This window comes from Coturnix japonica, chromosome 8, assembly GCF_001577835.2.
Source record: "Coturnix japonica isolate 7356 chromosome 8, Coturnix japonica 2.1, whole genome shotgun sequence".
In the NCBI taxonomy this organism is placed as follows: domain Eukaryota; kingdom Metazoa; phylum Chordata; class Aves; order Galliformes; family Phasianidae; genus Coturnix; species Coturnix japonica.
The window spans coordinates 21,434,629-21,450,263 of record NC_029523.1 but is presented as its reverse complement, the minus strand read 5'-3'; the positions used below and the strand labels follow the sequence as shown (position 1 = coordinate 21,450,263).

At 41.4% G+C, this 15,635-nt stretch overlaps 1 protein-coding gene across 3 annotated transcripts in view; it reads left to right on the top strand.

Moving 5' to 3' along the window:
• The window catches only part of TTC39A (tetratricopeptide repeat domain 39A), a 37,581-nt gene extending 27,159 nt beyond the window's left edge, over positions 1–10,422 (top strand). For 2 of the 3 annotated variants that reach the window (XM_015870464.2, XM_015870463.2), the window contains exons 14-18: positions 808–928; positions 2,486–2,597; positions 4,365–4,479; positions 5,160–5,276; positions 8,521–8,850. In XM_015870464.2, coding sequence (XP_015725950.1) covers positions 808–928; positions 2,486–2,597; positions 4,365–4,479; positions 5,160–5,276; positions 8,521–8,641 — 586 coding nt within the window. In that variant the 3' untranslated portion in view covers positions 8,642–8,850. Of the gene's footprint in view, positions 1–807; positions 929–2,485; positions 2,598–4,364; positions 4,480–5,159; positions 5,277–8,520 lie in introns of all 3 variants that reach the window. The other variant, XM_015870462.2, reaches the window with a different exon arrangement.
• The last annotated feature ends 5,213 nt before the right edge of the window (positions 10,423–15,635 follow it).

Here is a 15,635-nt window from a genome sequence, read left to right as displayed (position 1 = left end):
AAACTTTACCTTTAGACTAAAGGAGACCTTGAATGGAGACAGCAGATTTCTGCTGGCCTGACAGTGCTTTAGAAACAGGATGTTAGTTTTATCAGCCATACAGTGGCTTCATGTTCTTTTTAGTTGATTCTTTAATCAGAGTGGCATGTAAGATCAGAAAGTCTTCAGTGGAATATGCTACAAGATGGATGCCTTCTGTAGCAGTTAATGGAGACAATTTGATTTGGGGATTTTGAGTCTGAGAGAAATATGAAATAGTTATATGTGCAAGTCGGTACTTTCATTATTGACACAGGAACCTAATTTAGTTGTAATGAGGAAGCACAAAAAAGGCTGAACTGTTGCTGGGCCAAACAAAAGTAGCTACTTTGTTTTTTAGAGACTTATTTCTGTTAAGTTGTTCCATATTGTAAATAGTCATTACAAGCAGACTTCATTGGTTTTCATTGGGATCCATTGCAGAGGGAGTCAGTTTGGTCTTTGGGAAAGTAAGAGCCAACTTGCCTCTTTCTCACTCTGTGAAATGGTCCCTTTGTAAGTTAGGCCTATCATCATCTACTTCTTTTGGATGGGGAAGGGTCCTTTCTGCCTCTTGGTTAAAATGGAAGCACTAAGAGAGATATGCATGCCCTGCATAAACAGCTTTTGTGAATACGTGTTGCTCTGCTTCCCCAGAGATAACAGTAGCTCAGTATGTAACATCTTTTGTAAGTTCTTTGACTTCATTCATTTATTTTTCAATTTGAATGTCGTTATCCCAGATGTTCCTGAAGGAAAAATCCCTTACGTTTCCTTCTAAACTTTCAGGATTGTTCCCAGCTTGAAGCTGAAAATCGCGGGGAAGTCACTGCCTACAGAGAAGTTTGCCATTCGGAAAGCTAGGCGGTATCTTTCTTCAAACCCCATTCCTTTACCTGTTCCACCTTTGGTAAGCTAGAAACCTTTCTTTTCCCCCCCCCCCCCCGCCCCATCCTTCCCCCTCCATGTTAGGCTTTTTTTTTTTTTTTAATGGAAGGAAAACCAGGGTAATTGGAATAGTATCTTTCCATGTTTCTAAGGTAAAACCTCTGCAGGAGACTGGAATGTTCCCAAAACAAAGCCAAATGAATGCAAGGAATGCTGTAAAACTGGGGCAGGCACCAGCCACAAGGAACTGAGCCAGTTGTTTGTGACACGTAAATGTGTTGCATGTGTAACTCATTATTCCAGCTATAGACTAGCATGCTCCTAACAGCTTTCTTTTAATTACCTTCTGAGGAACTTTGCCCTGGGTTTCTTGTGTCACGTGTCATTTACTGACACTATTAAAAGAAGACTTTTAAGTGAGGAAAAAATCAAGAAAACAGTGCAAGAACTGGGCACTCCATGTAAGAATCTACTTAATGTTACCCCTGAGTGTTTGCAGTGTGGTGCCTCCAGGCACATTGGTGATGGGATGAAGGTCTATATCCACTCCAGAGAGCTGTTCTGCACCGATAGTTGTTTACAGTGGTTGTTTGTTGGGTTTGTTGCCCAGTACCCCTTGGCCAGGTAGGATCAGCTGTGTAGGGATCAACCCATTGCCTTGTTCACACAGCACATAAGAAATCTGTCTGTAAATACCAACTAAAAGAACATAAAACACGAAAAGATCAAAAAAGACTTGCCAAGTGCTGAGGAGTTGCCATTTGCAGTGCACTGTGCTGTTTTATTTGAGAAACAGATGAATAATTAGTAAATACTCTTTAAGAGAATGCCTGAGCAAGGAGAGACTCTTGGAGACATCAGTGAGTAATCATTTCTCAGCCCACCAGCTGGGTATGTGATACTGTGCTTCCTGAAGAAATGCAGTCTCCTGCAGATAAAGCACAGCATAGTGTGGGTGTTCACTAGAGGCCACTTTCTACCAAGTCACAGGACTGAAATGAGAGGAAAGAAGTAGGTGACATTGATTTGTCTTTCAGGTTTCGGGGATTGTGAAGAACTGTATGCACCTGGGGTTTGTCTGAGCTGCTCTAATGGGATTCTAGCAAAACAGGTTTATGTACCAAAGGCTTTCCTTGGGCGTCCTTGTGGGAACACAGCAGTCTTTGTTTCTGCTGCAGTTGCATATCTGAGGCAGCAGATGTCACAGCTGAACAGTTAAAAGTACTCTGGGGATGTGGAATAGGGTGCAGAATCCCATTTCTAGAATTTTTCTTTACGTTTTCTTAAGGGAGAAAGATCTTCACCTCAGATATTTAGCCTAGAATAACTATAGTTTGAGTAGTTCTGCAGTATTCCTTGGTATTGAGTACAATCATTGTCTCTTTAGCTCTTTTCCAGGGCTGGCCTGCTCTGGAAACCAGTAGAACTTTTCATTTGCAATGATTGTATGTTTTGACAAACTGAGATTGTGGTTATGGAATCTCTAACTTTTTCATCATACAGAGATAACAGAAGTAATTGATAGTTATATTTATCCAGTGATGTCATTAACAATGCCATCTTCTCTCCCTGATCCCAGGAGATGATGTATATCTGGAATGGCTATGCTGTAATTGGGCAGTGTCCCAATTTAACGGAAGGCATGTTAGAGACTTTAATCGAAGCAGAAGAAGCATTGGCAAGAAGTTCAGGTAATCAGTGATGGGGTTTAATCAGGTACTTTACACAGCAGTAGCTGACATTATTATCCGTGAACAAGGAGAGATGCTTGTTAGTAAAGTTAATTTGATCATATGATTCTCATAGATTATGAAGCCATAACTGTTAATGCAGACAGTAATGATTTACCTCTTTTGTCATAGCAGTAACTTACAATACTAGCAAGCTATTTTTCATCCACAGAAGTATATTAGGAAAAACTTGTGACATATATTGAAGGACTGTTTATTTTGCTAGATCAAAATCAGCGTATGAATTGACTTGATTACTTAGATCATTAAGGTTTATTATTCTTAGATACCGTATTTCAGTTTTGAAGGATAAATAGAAAGAGATGAATGTCTGTCTTTAGAGTGCTGACAGCCTACAACATGACCTTGGAGGGCTGAATGTTATTTGTGTGTCAGAAGCTGGGACATCAGGGATGGGCTTTCTTTGTACAGTGAAGGAACATAAGAAAGGAGATAATACTGAACTGGAACAGGCTCTGTTACCACTCTTGTCACTCTGTTAATTACCTATTTATTTCTTGCCAGTATTTCCCAACACCTATAGAATTGCAGCCATAGCTTTTCTCATAGTTTCCCCTTACCTAAATATTTGATCTTGTGTATTCCCTGTAAAAGGATTGAGCCCACCTTTACAAAGGAATATGGGTTAAGTCACTGCATTGCAGTCTTTTCTAGGACCTTGGTGCATTGTTACACAAGTATTCTGTATTACAGAGTTGAAAGAGCTGCTTGACAGAATGGCTAAAGCTGTCTCCTTTTTAATAATTTGAGGACAGACAGAGAAATATTTCCAATGAAGAGGGCATCTGTTAATAAGTAGTTTGTCTGTTTCACCTCATCACACGTTTTGCTACATTATTTAAAACACGTGAATTATTTCTCTATTTCTTTTTCCCTAGCTGGGTAAATAATGAATATAGCCAACTTTACAGGGGTTTGTGGAGGCTGATTGACATCTGTAAAATGCTGTAAGGACGTATAATTGAAATGGGCGATATGTTGTAAACACATCAACAATTTAAAGTGTTACTTGTTGCAAATAATGATTTGCTGTTTCCAGGCCTGGTACTTCCCATGAGCTTTCCTGATGGTGTTTGAGGCTAAAACTATATTCTTTTAAAATATTTTCTTTCTTATTTCTGGATTCCTAATTCAAGAATCTACCACTGTATAAAATCTTCAACCTGAGAACATGCTCGTGACAGTATTACATGGATAAGATGTAGAAATAATTCTGTTAGTGGAAATTCAGATCTATGTATCCAAATATTATACACAGTTGAGCCTAGAATCAGTCCCTGAATGTGTTGTATGATGAGTAAGGGAGATACATCCATGTGAACATAGAAATCACTAAGGTTGGTGTAGTCATAAAGGGAGGAGCAGTTCCATGCAGAATGTGTCAGCATTTTGTCAACTGGAGTTACAGAGGAAGAACAGGATAAAGGATCACTGTACACAATAGAAACAGGGTGGAATTCAGCAGAAGGTGCAGTGTTATACATGCCACTTAAATTTCTTGTTAGCTGAATTATTTATTTCATTATATAAGGTTGTCTGTGATAGCAGGAAACTACCCTGAATGAACTTACTGGGTCAGTTGTTCCTTCTGTCCTGTGCTCCAGTAAATAGATTTATACTTACCTGTGTAAAAGTTTCCCTGTACACAGGAAGGTCTGTACTGCTCTAAAAAGGTTTCTAAAATATGCCATTTATTTCATCTTTCAGCTACGGAATTGCTAGCAGATGACCAGTGTGTGATAAAACTGTTAAAGGGTTTATGCCTCAAGCATTTGGGCAAGATCTCAGAGGCAGAAGGCCATTTTAATTACATCTACTTAAAGTAAGTTGTCATACCTGGCATACAGGCCAACTCTTGAATGTCTTAGTACCTGTTCATTTCAAGTAAGAATAAGTGTGACCTTGGTGTGAATAGAGAAGATTACTGAATCTTTAGTATTTATTTTACTTGTTTCAATATCCAGGGGATCTCAGTTTTAATTGCGAGTGTTGTTAGCCACATAAGGAGGAAGAATTACCATTATGCACTTTATAGTGATATTTTCTCCTCTTTGGGAACTATACACACGTACAGTTTTTGTGATACCATTGTTTTTTCCTCCCTTTCCTCTTAGCAATCACAAAGAAGTTATGCCTAAACCAAATATAGTTTCCAGAATTGATTGACAGCAAGATTGTATTTGGAACTCCTGTATATTGTGAATGGGATCTCCCTTAGTACACACAGTGCTTATAATATTATCAGCTTTTTAACAATTTCCCCTATAATAAATGCCAGTAATTTTTAATCCCAAGGAATAACATGTGTGATGGCTATGGTAAAGTTCAACATTTAATAACCTAGAAGGTAACATTGGAAAAAGAACACAACAAATGTTGTAATAAAGATTGATTGCAGCTCATGATCTTAGCTAATCTCCTATTTATTTTCACTTGGAGCTATTAAATGAAGGGAGCAATAAATCATTTCAAGATCTTGAGGCTATTTCTTTTCCTATGCAGTGAGAAGAAGATAAAATACGACCATTATTTAATTCCAAATGCCTTGCTGGAGCTTGCATTGCTGTATCTGGACCAGGACAGAAGAGAAGAAGCAATAAAACTACTAGAAAGAGCAAAGTAAGCAAGTTAAAAGCCTGTTCTGGTGGACCAGTATGGTATGTTACTGATGAGTAGGAAGCAGAAATGTTAATACTGTAGAAACTTGTTTATTCAGCTAAAGCACACGTGTCCTTGGCTTGGTTGGGTCCTTCTCAGGTGGTAGATAGTCTGATAGTTACCCATCCATTCTGATAAGAGCAAAAGTAATTTTAAGGATGTTAATATGAATGTAAAAGGCTTCCGTATGAAATAATCCATGAGTAACAAAGTGTAATTTTCTTTGTACTATAATATTTACCTATTTAGAAAAGATGTATTAATTGAAATCCCAGCTCTATGTTAGGACTGAAAAAATATTACTCAGATTGCTGGCCAGCAGAGCTGAGTTTTTTCCTTGATGAAATACATTTAGGGCCGTGTTCCAATTTGCATTTAGTATCTTTGCATTTTCATCTGCATCTGAGGCAGCCGAAACACCTGCCATTGCCATATTTGTTGTGATTGATTTTTCTATTCAAAGCAGGTTTATCAGGAATTGTTGGACTTAATCTTGTACATTCTTGGTTATAAACCTAGCAAATCTAGTTTTGCCTCTGTCCCAGTCTTCAGTGCTTTGCTGAGCCAAGATTTCTATCTGGGGAAAAGAAAGAAAAAGAAAGGAGGGGGGGAAAAAAAAAGGCATTTCAAAACAAACAAGCCAGGTCTCCTTCAGGCATCCTGCAGCAGGGCAGTTCACCTCTCTGCCTGGATGCTGTGAACGAGTCCAGATGTCTGCACGTTTCCAAGCACAGTCACGCCAGCCACTCTGTAGGTGTGCAGCTGCAAAGCTGATCTCTGGCTGCATCTTCCAAAGAAGCTGAAGGGAGGTTTTGTGTTGATCCCTTGTCCAAGTCAGTCTGCTAAGAATGGTCAATTAGCCTGCTGAAGGCAATGCCAAAAGCCTGTCAACACAAAAAGTATAATATTGCAATCCTTAATCCCTTGTGCTTGTGAGCCTGCTTCTCTGTAGACTCATGAAAGATAGCAAGGGTAGCAGAAATTCTACTTGCAAAACGCAATGGAAATTGTTTTGGTCAGTTTCATGTTCCTCAAAACACACCTTGCCTCAAGCTATATTTGAATACAGATTATTCAAATCTTAAAAAGAGGTCCAGAAATAATGTTACAGAGCTTCTCATTGCTGCTGTCAGTTCCCACTCAGCCTTTTCCCCATTCACCTGGCAGCTTGTGTGGCTCAGGTCACGGTCTCCTCCAGGGAAGATGTTTGGCTTACAAGAGGGCTCAGCAGATTGCAGCTTTTAAAGATCTCTGTATGAAAAGCTGATTCTCAGGTTTGTTACACTCAATGAAATCACAGAAAAAGAAAGGTCTTAGAATCTCTGAGTCATTGAGGTTGGAAAAGACCTCCAAGATCACTAAGCCCAGCCTACCCCACCATGCCCCTCAGTGCCACATCCCTTCAGTTTTCCAGCACCCCTGGGGACAGTGACCCCGGGCAGCTGCTAAGCTGCCGCCTGTAGCTGTTACATCCTCTACCAGAACATACACAAATGTTTTATGAGCCTTCAGCTAAAAATGCTGAATGTCTTTCCAGCCACTAGAGGGAGAATGTGTTGTCCATGGCGGCTTTTGGAATTGCAAAACTGCATTCGCTGTTGGCAGGAGTGGAAATGAGTGCTCTGCTGGTGCATGACGCTTGATTTGCTTGACCTAAATCTACGTACTGCTGCTGGCTTAAATGTTTCAACTCTAGGAGAAAGAGTGAAATGAGATGATAAGCAGTTTTGGCTTGATCACGCATGGAAATGTTTATATTTGTATTACCACAAGCTACACAACAATATCAGCCTGCTGATGAGAAATACAAGAGGCTTCTTTAATATCTACATGACTAGTTAATTTTGGGTAGGAACTCCAGAGTGTTTTAGATCAGCGTACAGCACAACCCGTTCATTTCCTCTTCTCAGTCAGCCCCTTGAGTGCTGCATACATAAAATTATAAGTGGGGATGGGACAGGCAAGGAGGGCCTTGTATTTGCTGAGAGGCTGCTGTAGTGGCAGATGCTTGTCTCCACGCTTCATTTGAATTATGAATTTTGAGCTGAAGTGTTTTTAAGGTTGTACAGGCTGTTTAATACGTGATGTAATGTTTCTGTGAAGATGACAAATATCTGCTAAAAGAAAATTGCCCAGCTAATTTTCTTATCCTCCTCGGTGTTCGGATTCTGTATCCATCCTGCAAGAGCTGAAATGCTAATTCCTAGTAAGTGGAATCTGCATTTTCTATGTATTTCCATGAAAATACAGATTCTTCTAATGTGCCCATGGCTCTTCAGGATGCAACTTAGCTACAGGAGACAACAGGCAGGCAGCACTGCTGAACTGGCTGCTGGATGTTTGTGGTGGGAAGTCCTACCAGTCTTCCTCTGGGCTGGCAGACTGCTCCTTGAAAGCAGATACGGACTCTCGTGTGTACCCACTTCCCAAGCTTCTAGGGTATGAGAGCACTTGGCTTTGTTTCCTACACACTCGGTCCTCATCTGTGATAACCGCAAGATGGTGATGGGGCACTTCCTTCAGGAGGATTCAGGAAAGCTGCTCTTTTCCTTTTTTCCTCTACTCCCGTGAAATATGTCTGCTGAACTAAGATGAGGACAGGTGGACCTTGGACTCAGGAGTGCTTTGTAGGTAGCACAGGGAAAGGAGTGAGTACTATCTCAGAGTAGGCTTGAGGTCTTCTCCTGAGCAGCGTGTCTGAGAGTAACTTCAAGGCTGAGCATGAACCCATCTCTGTTCCTCTGGAATACTTTTTTTCCCTGCATGTTAATTCCAATCTGTTTTATTTTATTGTGATTTGACAAGTAAGTTGCAGACAACTTTAAAAACAAAAAAAATCTGTTCAAAGTTGTCAGCTGTACTTTGAGAGGAGAAAAAAAAAAACAACCCAATTTCTGAATATAAACAAAGCAGATGTTATGGATATTTAATATTTTTAAATATTGTATTGAGTAGAACAAATCCAGTTCTTATTAAGCTGTATTTTCTGGTAATTGCCAGACAGTAGAACTACGAATAAAGAACAAAGAGCTGCATTGTCTGGCTAGGAGCACATGCCATGTATTTTACAGTAGGCAACAAAAGAGCTTATGTAGGAAGGCATTCTGCTGTCTACAGTTGTTTTGCTTAGAGCAGTAATATAAAGATAACTTGAAAACGTTTAAAAACACATATATTCATCAGAGTTGATCTGCTTTTGTTTTAGACAAAACTACAAGAATTACTCCATGGAAACAAGAACACATTTCAGGATTCAGGCTGCCCTGCATCAAGCCAAATCCGCCCCAGAAAATGGAACACACTCCGGAGCCTCGGCGGTGTCGTAACTTTCCCTGCTTTGATGTCCTGTTTGTGGCAGACTTTGGTGCAGACAATTACTGACACTTCAGAATTATTTTTCCTTCTCTTTCAAGTCAGTGAGAAATCAAGTCATTCTAAATTTTAGAGATGATACATAAAACATTAATGTAAAACACAGCAAAAAACTCTCCAACCAACCGTAATGCATAAAACATTTGTGTTTTTTTTTCCTACAGTCGCTTTTCAAACACTTACATTTGTGTAGCTCTCCTCTCAATCGTGTGCCTTTTCTTGCTTGTGTTCGCAACATCTGCTGAGCAAGATGCCACATCGAGTGCAACAACTGGAAAAGCAAACAAAAACCCTAAACCTTTTGGGGTTCACAGAATGAATCAGTTCGCTTTAAGCTCTCATCTGGATTCATTCTGCTAGCAGTTGAGAACGAAGCGTTGCTTTTTTTTTTCCCCAAAAAATGTGCTTACTTGAAATGGTGTGAGAATGGCGCATAAGAAGCACAGCAGGGAGGAGCTCTGAATTCTGGGCATTTTCAGTTGTGCATAGAATAGCTTTTCTGTAGCTTTTTTAGAGGTTACTTTTTTGCTGCTATTAGAAACTTGCTGGTGGAGAAAATCCATACAAGTTCCTTGATTTTCTTCAGTCTTCTTGTCAAGTCTGCTGCTTGTCGTGGCTGAATGATTTATGGGGGACTAGGGGCGGAGAAAAAGATGGTGGCAGGATAAAGCTGCATCACTGCTTTGAGAAGTTGAAAGAATGGGAGGACTTCAGGAAACAGTTCTGTCATCAGTTTAATGTCATTTAAAGTTTTTACTGTATTTAAAGCACAAGTCCTTGAAGGTCGCTTAAGAAACAGCAGCATTCCACTGGATGCAGAGCAGTGCTCAGGCACTGTGACAGTCACTTCCTCCTTACACTGGTTGTTGATGGGTTTGTCTGCTTGATGTCCATGTTTAAGAAATGCATGGCAGTGTTTCCTGTGGTATGGAGTTGAGTTGGAACAGGCTCTTGTGGCACAGTGCTCTGCCCCTTATGAAAGAGAGCAGTTTTGCTTTTTCTTGATGTTTTTGGAGAATCATGAGGAGAAGGGGGTGTGCTGCGAACACAGCGAAGGGCTAAAGCTCCATGTCCAATGCTGTCTGCCCTGCTATTATTGCTGCTTTTCTGCAGACCTGGTGCAGTTAGAGGTAAAGCATTTTCACTGTACTTGCTGTTCTCCAGGCCAGCTGCGTGCTTGTACACCTGTGTTTTTTTGAGGGCACACTTCTACCTCCCTTTTGAGAGAGATTCTTCCCAGTAACCCATTCCAATGTGTGGAGATGGGAGGTTTTGTGATGGCCCTTTTTCTCCAATGGAGATGCTTGTCAGGAAGATTCACATAGAAGTACCTCACAGTTGAATATTCTTGCTAAAGTGATTGTTCCTAGCAAAAGAGAAGACTGACAGTTTATAGCTCTGCTTTTACCTCTCCTAAGGAAATGTCATTGTTTTATAATGCAAATTAATATGCAGGGAGACAGAACCACCTGTTCCTCAGCACTGAGAACTTGCATTGTATTAAAAATAGTCACCCTTTATAAAAGTCATCTCCAGTTAAAATTATAGATGAAAAATTCTTTTTTTTTTTTAAAGTGATTTTCTCATATAAATTCAGTTCAGGTAAATCTCTCAATTCAGATACAACTCAGTATGAACGGTTAACGCTATTTACATATTGCACATCAAAACTTAAGTGTAAAAACTCGGTCATTCTTTGTATAGAATAAAAAAGGTTCTTGTTCTATTTCATGCACATAATGCCTCTTCTTCCAGTTGCTAAAGGGTGAATGGGTGATCAGGTATCTTACAGCTTAATTTTTAGATGAGTTTCATTTTGAATTGCCCACTGTCTGTGGTTAGTGGTCAAAAACCCAGCAATGTGAGTGTTGGCTGCAGCCTAATGTGTTGATGTCTGGAACCTCCCATTGTTATCTGGGATTGCTTGTCAGGCTGGAGAACCTTCCCATTGCTTCTGAAGCTGCTGTATTCTTATGAAGGAGCTCTCCAGGACTGTATGGTGATGCTTTATCTGTCTGGAGCACCAAGTGTGGTGGATTAGGGACAGCACAGTTGGTGTGAGAAGTTCTCAAACAGCATGAAGCTGCTTTCACCTGCAAGAAAATAGTGGATATTGCAGTGGAATCGCAAGTCAAGGATTTTCAGCGTGGCCCAAGGCTTGGGAAAAACGTGAAGTACTCCTTTCAGATGGATGGAGAGAAGGCGTCATTTGCAGAAGCAGTTCAGTGTTCAAATACAGCATAGTATGAGAAGCACTCAGAAATGCTCCGTGTGATAAGCTTCAGCCAAGTGCTGGGATGAGTCCTCAACAAAGCCAGAGAGGTCAACCAAATAGAAACTAACTCACACAGCAGAAAGCAGAGGCTCAATAGTACTAAGCCAGCAGCAGAGGAGCATGCTTGGATTTGTTACTGATGCACAGTTCTGCTATGATCTGTGATTAATGCATTCTGTCAGGGATTATTAAAGACTGCCTCGCTCTAGCAGTGCCTTTCTTTACACAGCATTTGAAACTTTGCTTTTTATAAAACGTAGGATCGTATCAAACATCTCCTCCCATTTCACACTGATTTTTGGCATTGTATTCTGCATTAAGCTCAGTATTTTAATATTTCTAGTTGATGTATGGCCTGGATCCAGGATAGCTTGAAGATGATGGGGTAAGAGCTTGCCTACCTCTGGCCCAACAGAAGCAGCTGCAGTAAGAATAACGCTCCTTTGTGAAACCGTGCTTCCCCAGGGGCAGCTCAGAAAGCAGAGGGCAATCCCAAGAGCTTAAACACAGCACTCTGGGCCTCCTGCTCCACCTGCGAGATGCATCGCTTTGCTCCTCTAGCTAAAAAGCACAGCAGCAGAGCGTGTGTGTGTGTATGAAATGGTAAAACAATGTGTTCAATGCAGTTCCCCCTCTGGGAGGAAGAGGAGCAGATAAAGAGGTGAGTCACGCTGTTTACTGCTCTACAGGAAAATGGTTAAATGGTTGGAAACGTCACTGATGAACAAGATTGGAAAACCTGGACAGGCTGGAAATGAACTCACTTCTTTTCTCATTATGTTCTGCAAACACCCTTCTGTGATAGATAACATGCAGGTTATGTATTGGCAAGTTCTGTAATTGAATGATTTGTCATCATAAAGCACTTTAAAAGATGCTGGCCAGGTTTGTTCAGGTACTTCCAAAGAAAAAAGAAAGAAAAGAGAAGGATGAATACTTTAATAAAGTCCAGTCTCTGCCTCAGAGATTTATGAAAAGCAGCAGAGCTAACAAATATCTGCCTTGCTCTGTGGTAAAAATCTGCACAGCGTTTGCTCCAAACTCAACAACATTTTTGTAGGGCTGGGCTTTGTTCCATTACTTTCTGCAGTTTTTTTTTTTCATCTCTGGACCCACTTTCTTTTGTTGCTGGCTGAACACAAGCAACACGTTTGCTTAGAATTATGCATTGTGCTGAATTCCTTTTGCTTTAGCTCTCCTTGACTACTCCACAGAAAGAGTACAAAGTGCTCACAAACACCCTGTGCGCTGCTGTGGGGTTCCTCAATTAAAGAAGAAAGAAAGAAGCAAACATCTCATTGGTAGTCGAGTACTGGAAGAACGTTTTCAGGTCTGTGGCTGGAAAGTAATGTCTGTTTTTCACATTCACATTCTGTGCTTGTAAGAGAGCCAGTGGCAGTTACAGATTATTGCTTTAAATAAGGCAGCTAGGCCCTGTTTTTTTGACTGCTGTTGAAATAACTGAGGTTATTATAGAAATGCTGTTTTGAGTATCATTGCTACAGGCTGGTTTTAATGCCTGTGTGGTGCTGCCTCGACTTGGTGCAGCTTTGCTGCTGGAGCTGAGGGCAGTGCTCAGGGCTGGGACCTGTGAAAGGCAGCAGAGCTGTGGCTGTTTGGGGTCCAGCTGTGCTGTTCTGTGTGTGCATTCCATGGACTCTGCTTTTGCAGAGGACTGGCACAGGAGTTATCAAAATGCTTCTGTGCTCCTGGTAATGATGTGTGTTGGTGACAGAGTGTGGAATGTGTGCGGAGCTCCAGCACCTGTGTGTGTGTGAGAGCAGCACTCTGTGCTCTGTTCTGGTGCCTGGTAATCAGGAATCTGAGTTTGCTGCTGGCCCTTAGATGGATGGTCACAGAGCTCAGGCCTCCTTGGATGCTGGTTGTGGCGTTGAGGTTGCGTTCATCCTGGATGAACAGGGAAATAATGTCTGTCTGTGGGCCAAAATCTGCTTTTCTTATTGCAAACCCTTTGTGATAGAAGATCTCTGATCCTAGTGTTATCTCCAGCCAAAACGTTCAGAAGTGGATAAGGTGGTTACCAGGAGAAAAGATATGCAGAATTAACTGTGATGCGTAGGAAGAACTTTGGTCTGGATATTCTGTACAGCAGCTGAGCTGGAGGTTCTGCTGGGTTGGGTGGCTCAGGTCTGAGCCTTTGAGCTGCAGTATTGTGCAGTGCTCACCTCTCACCCAGCACTGCGTAGGGCATGCAGATATAAGGCACCAGGGTGGTGTTGGATGCTGGGCTGTGGAGCTGGAGCCATGCTTGGTGGTGACAGAGCCATGCTGAGCTTAAGACCACTTAAGTGATGGTGTGAGGTGCCTCTGCTGTATGTGAGCGACAGGAATATGTATTACAACATATATTAGCGTATTACATGTGTAAGTTGCAGAAGAATTTGTGTAACCAAAGCTTTTTAAAAACTTATCAGAGCTATTTGAGCTATGAACGTCAACACTGACAAAAGTTAAATAACCGTGTGAGATGCAGAAAGCAAAACCCTGGACACCATTTGAGGTGATGGCTTTGGAAAATAGAGAGGTGAGGAGCCTTCCTGCTGGCTGTGGGAGTGTGTGACGTACAGCCTTCTGCAGGGAGACATCCCAGAACACAGAGGCAGTGGGGAGGCAGCAGAGCACCTCATAGTAAGCAGCTTTGTGCTGGAGAATGAGGGAAGAGCAGAGCCCTGTGGCAGAGGGTGGGCAGGCTGGCAGCAGGAGTAGGGCCTGCCCTGTCCACTAAGTGCTTTATTGGAATACTTTCATTTGTAATCAAAACAAGGTTTTGGTGCTGCAAAGAGGAGTTTATGAAGTTCTTCTTTTTTTTCCAAGCTGACGATGGAGGATTGGGGGATTTCGGTTGGTTGTAGCACAGTTGATCCCCTTTTGCTGGTTAAAACACCCACCTTTGTGCTGCTGGAAACACAAGTAGGTGTTTTCACTGTTCTCATGTATACAGATTCCTTCCTGCAGCTTTACATGGCTGTAAGTGGATGCACAGAGCAGACACTGCAACAGGCAGACTGACAGCATGCAAACATGGTCATTTCTTCCATATAAATATGCTTTTGCAGATTTTATTTGGAAATTTCTTTTAGCAAGAGGTAGAAACTTTGTTTCATGTAAGAATTTCAAAGTCAAAGAACAGATTTAAACCTGCAGAGGACAGTTAGGCATAAATAATGCTCTCCTAAGTTACACTGTATGTAGCAGAAGTTAATCCTTGAAGCTGTTTTTTATTCCAGGTGCTACGTGCTCTGTGGGACAGGCTCTATTGATGCATTTATAGGTTAAACCAGTAGTTGTGTTTTCAACAAAAATGTGGTGTTTGTGGCATGCTGTGTTTCCAGCAGCCACTTTGCACGTCCTTTGTAACCCAGGATTGCACCCCGGCAATGTTTGGTTTCAGCCATCTCAGTTTTGTTTCACTGACTCCGCAGTGTTTTCTTTTTACCACTGTTGCACAAGGACAGGAAATGGCGACTTCTTGAAGCTGTGACAACTCAAGTCCAGGTATTTCACAATCCCTCTGCCTGGGCGCATGCCCTCGTAGTGCTGCAGAGGGGGTTGTCAGCTTCCCAAGCATGCAGTTACCTTCAGCCCTGGGGAGCTGAGAGCTACAGCTCCAAAACCCCTCTGTGGTTAAAATCTTCTTCCACCTCCAGCTCTTCTTGAAGAAGTTCTCTGGGTTTATGTATATTTCTGTTTGCCTCTCAAATTTACATCGTGAACTGGCATAACAGAGTAAGGATGATCGTCTTTAGACATAAAATGATTAAAATAATAATTCCTGAAGCATGCAAGTATTTTAAGTGTAAAGGTCTTTATCAAACTAAGCACCTGCTCCTTGCCATTGCATTTCTTTTTGCCTCAGCAGGAACCTTGGCTTTCTTTTGTTGTATGAGACAAAATCCCTTCCCCTCCATAAGCTGCAGACGCACCTCATGCCTTCCCTGCTGGAAACAGCAGTGCCCTCATGCCCACCTGCTCCAGCACTGCGGCTGCTCTGTCTGTAAATGGGGCAACACACTGCTGTGGTGTTTGGTGCTGATGGGGTACGTGGATGATCCACCTCAGCACATCCCTGTGCTGTACGAACTGTGAGGAAGGAGTTCAGGGGATACCCTGAGACAGGAGGCAAACTCTGCCCTCACCTCCCAGGTGGTGGAACTGAGGCACCTTTCTAGTCTCAGAGCTGTAGCTGGGGTTCAGTGTGTGTCTCATTTCAGATTGAATTTGGATGAACTGCTTTGAATTTGAAATCAGCCAGAACAGCACTGCACCCTGAGAACTAGAAAAAGCCATTGGATTTATTTATTTACACATTTTTAAACTAAAATTTGAATTTATTTTATTTGGAACGTTGTTGTTTCAGCCCCTTCCAGACCTTTCTGTTATTCACCAAGTACTGTGCTGTAATTGCTGGATTAGTACTTCTTTTCCCATAGACCAGTAAGTACAGCAGTGAAGCTCACCTACATAAAAGTGCCTAGAAACACATTCAGTACCATTCACTCCATGTTTCCTTCAAGTCTTCCTTTAACCAAGGCTTGTAATAAATAAAGACTAATACCAACAGGATGGTGATGCTTTTTAAAATTGTTCATTTGCCATTTTTAACAAGATAAAATAACTAATACTTGATGTGGACATTGTTTTATGTAAAAAAA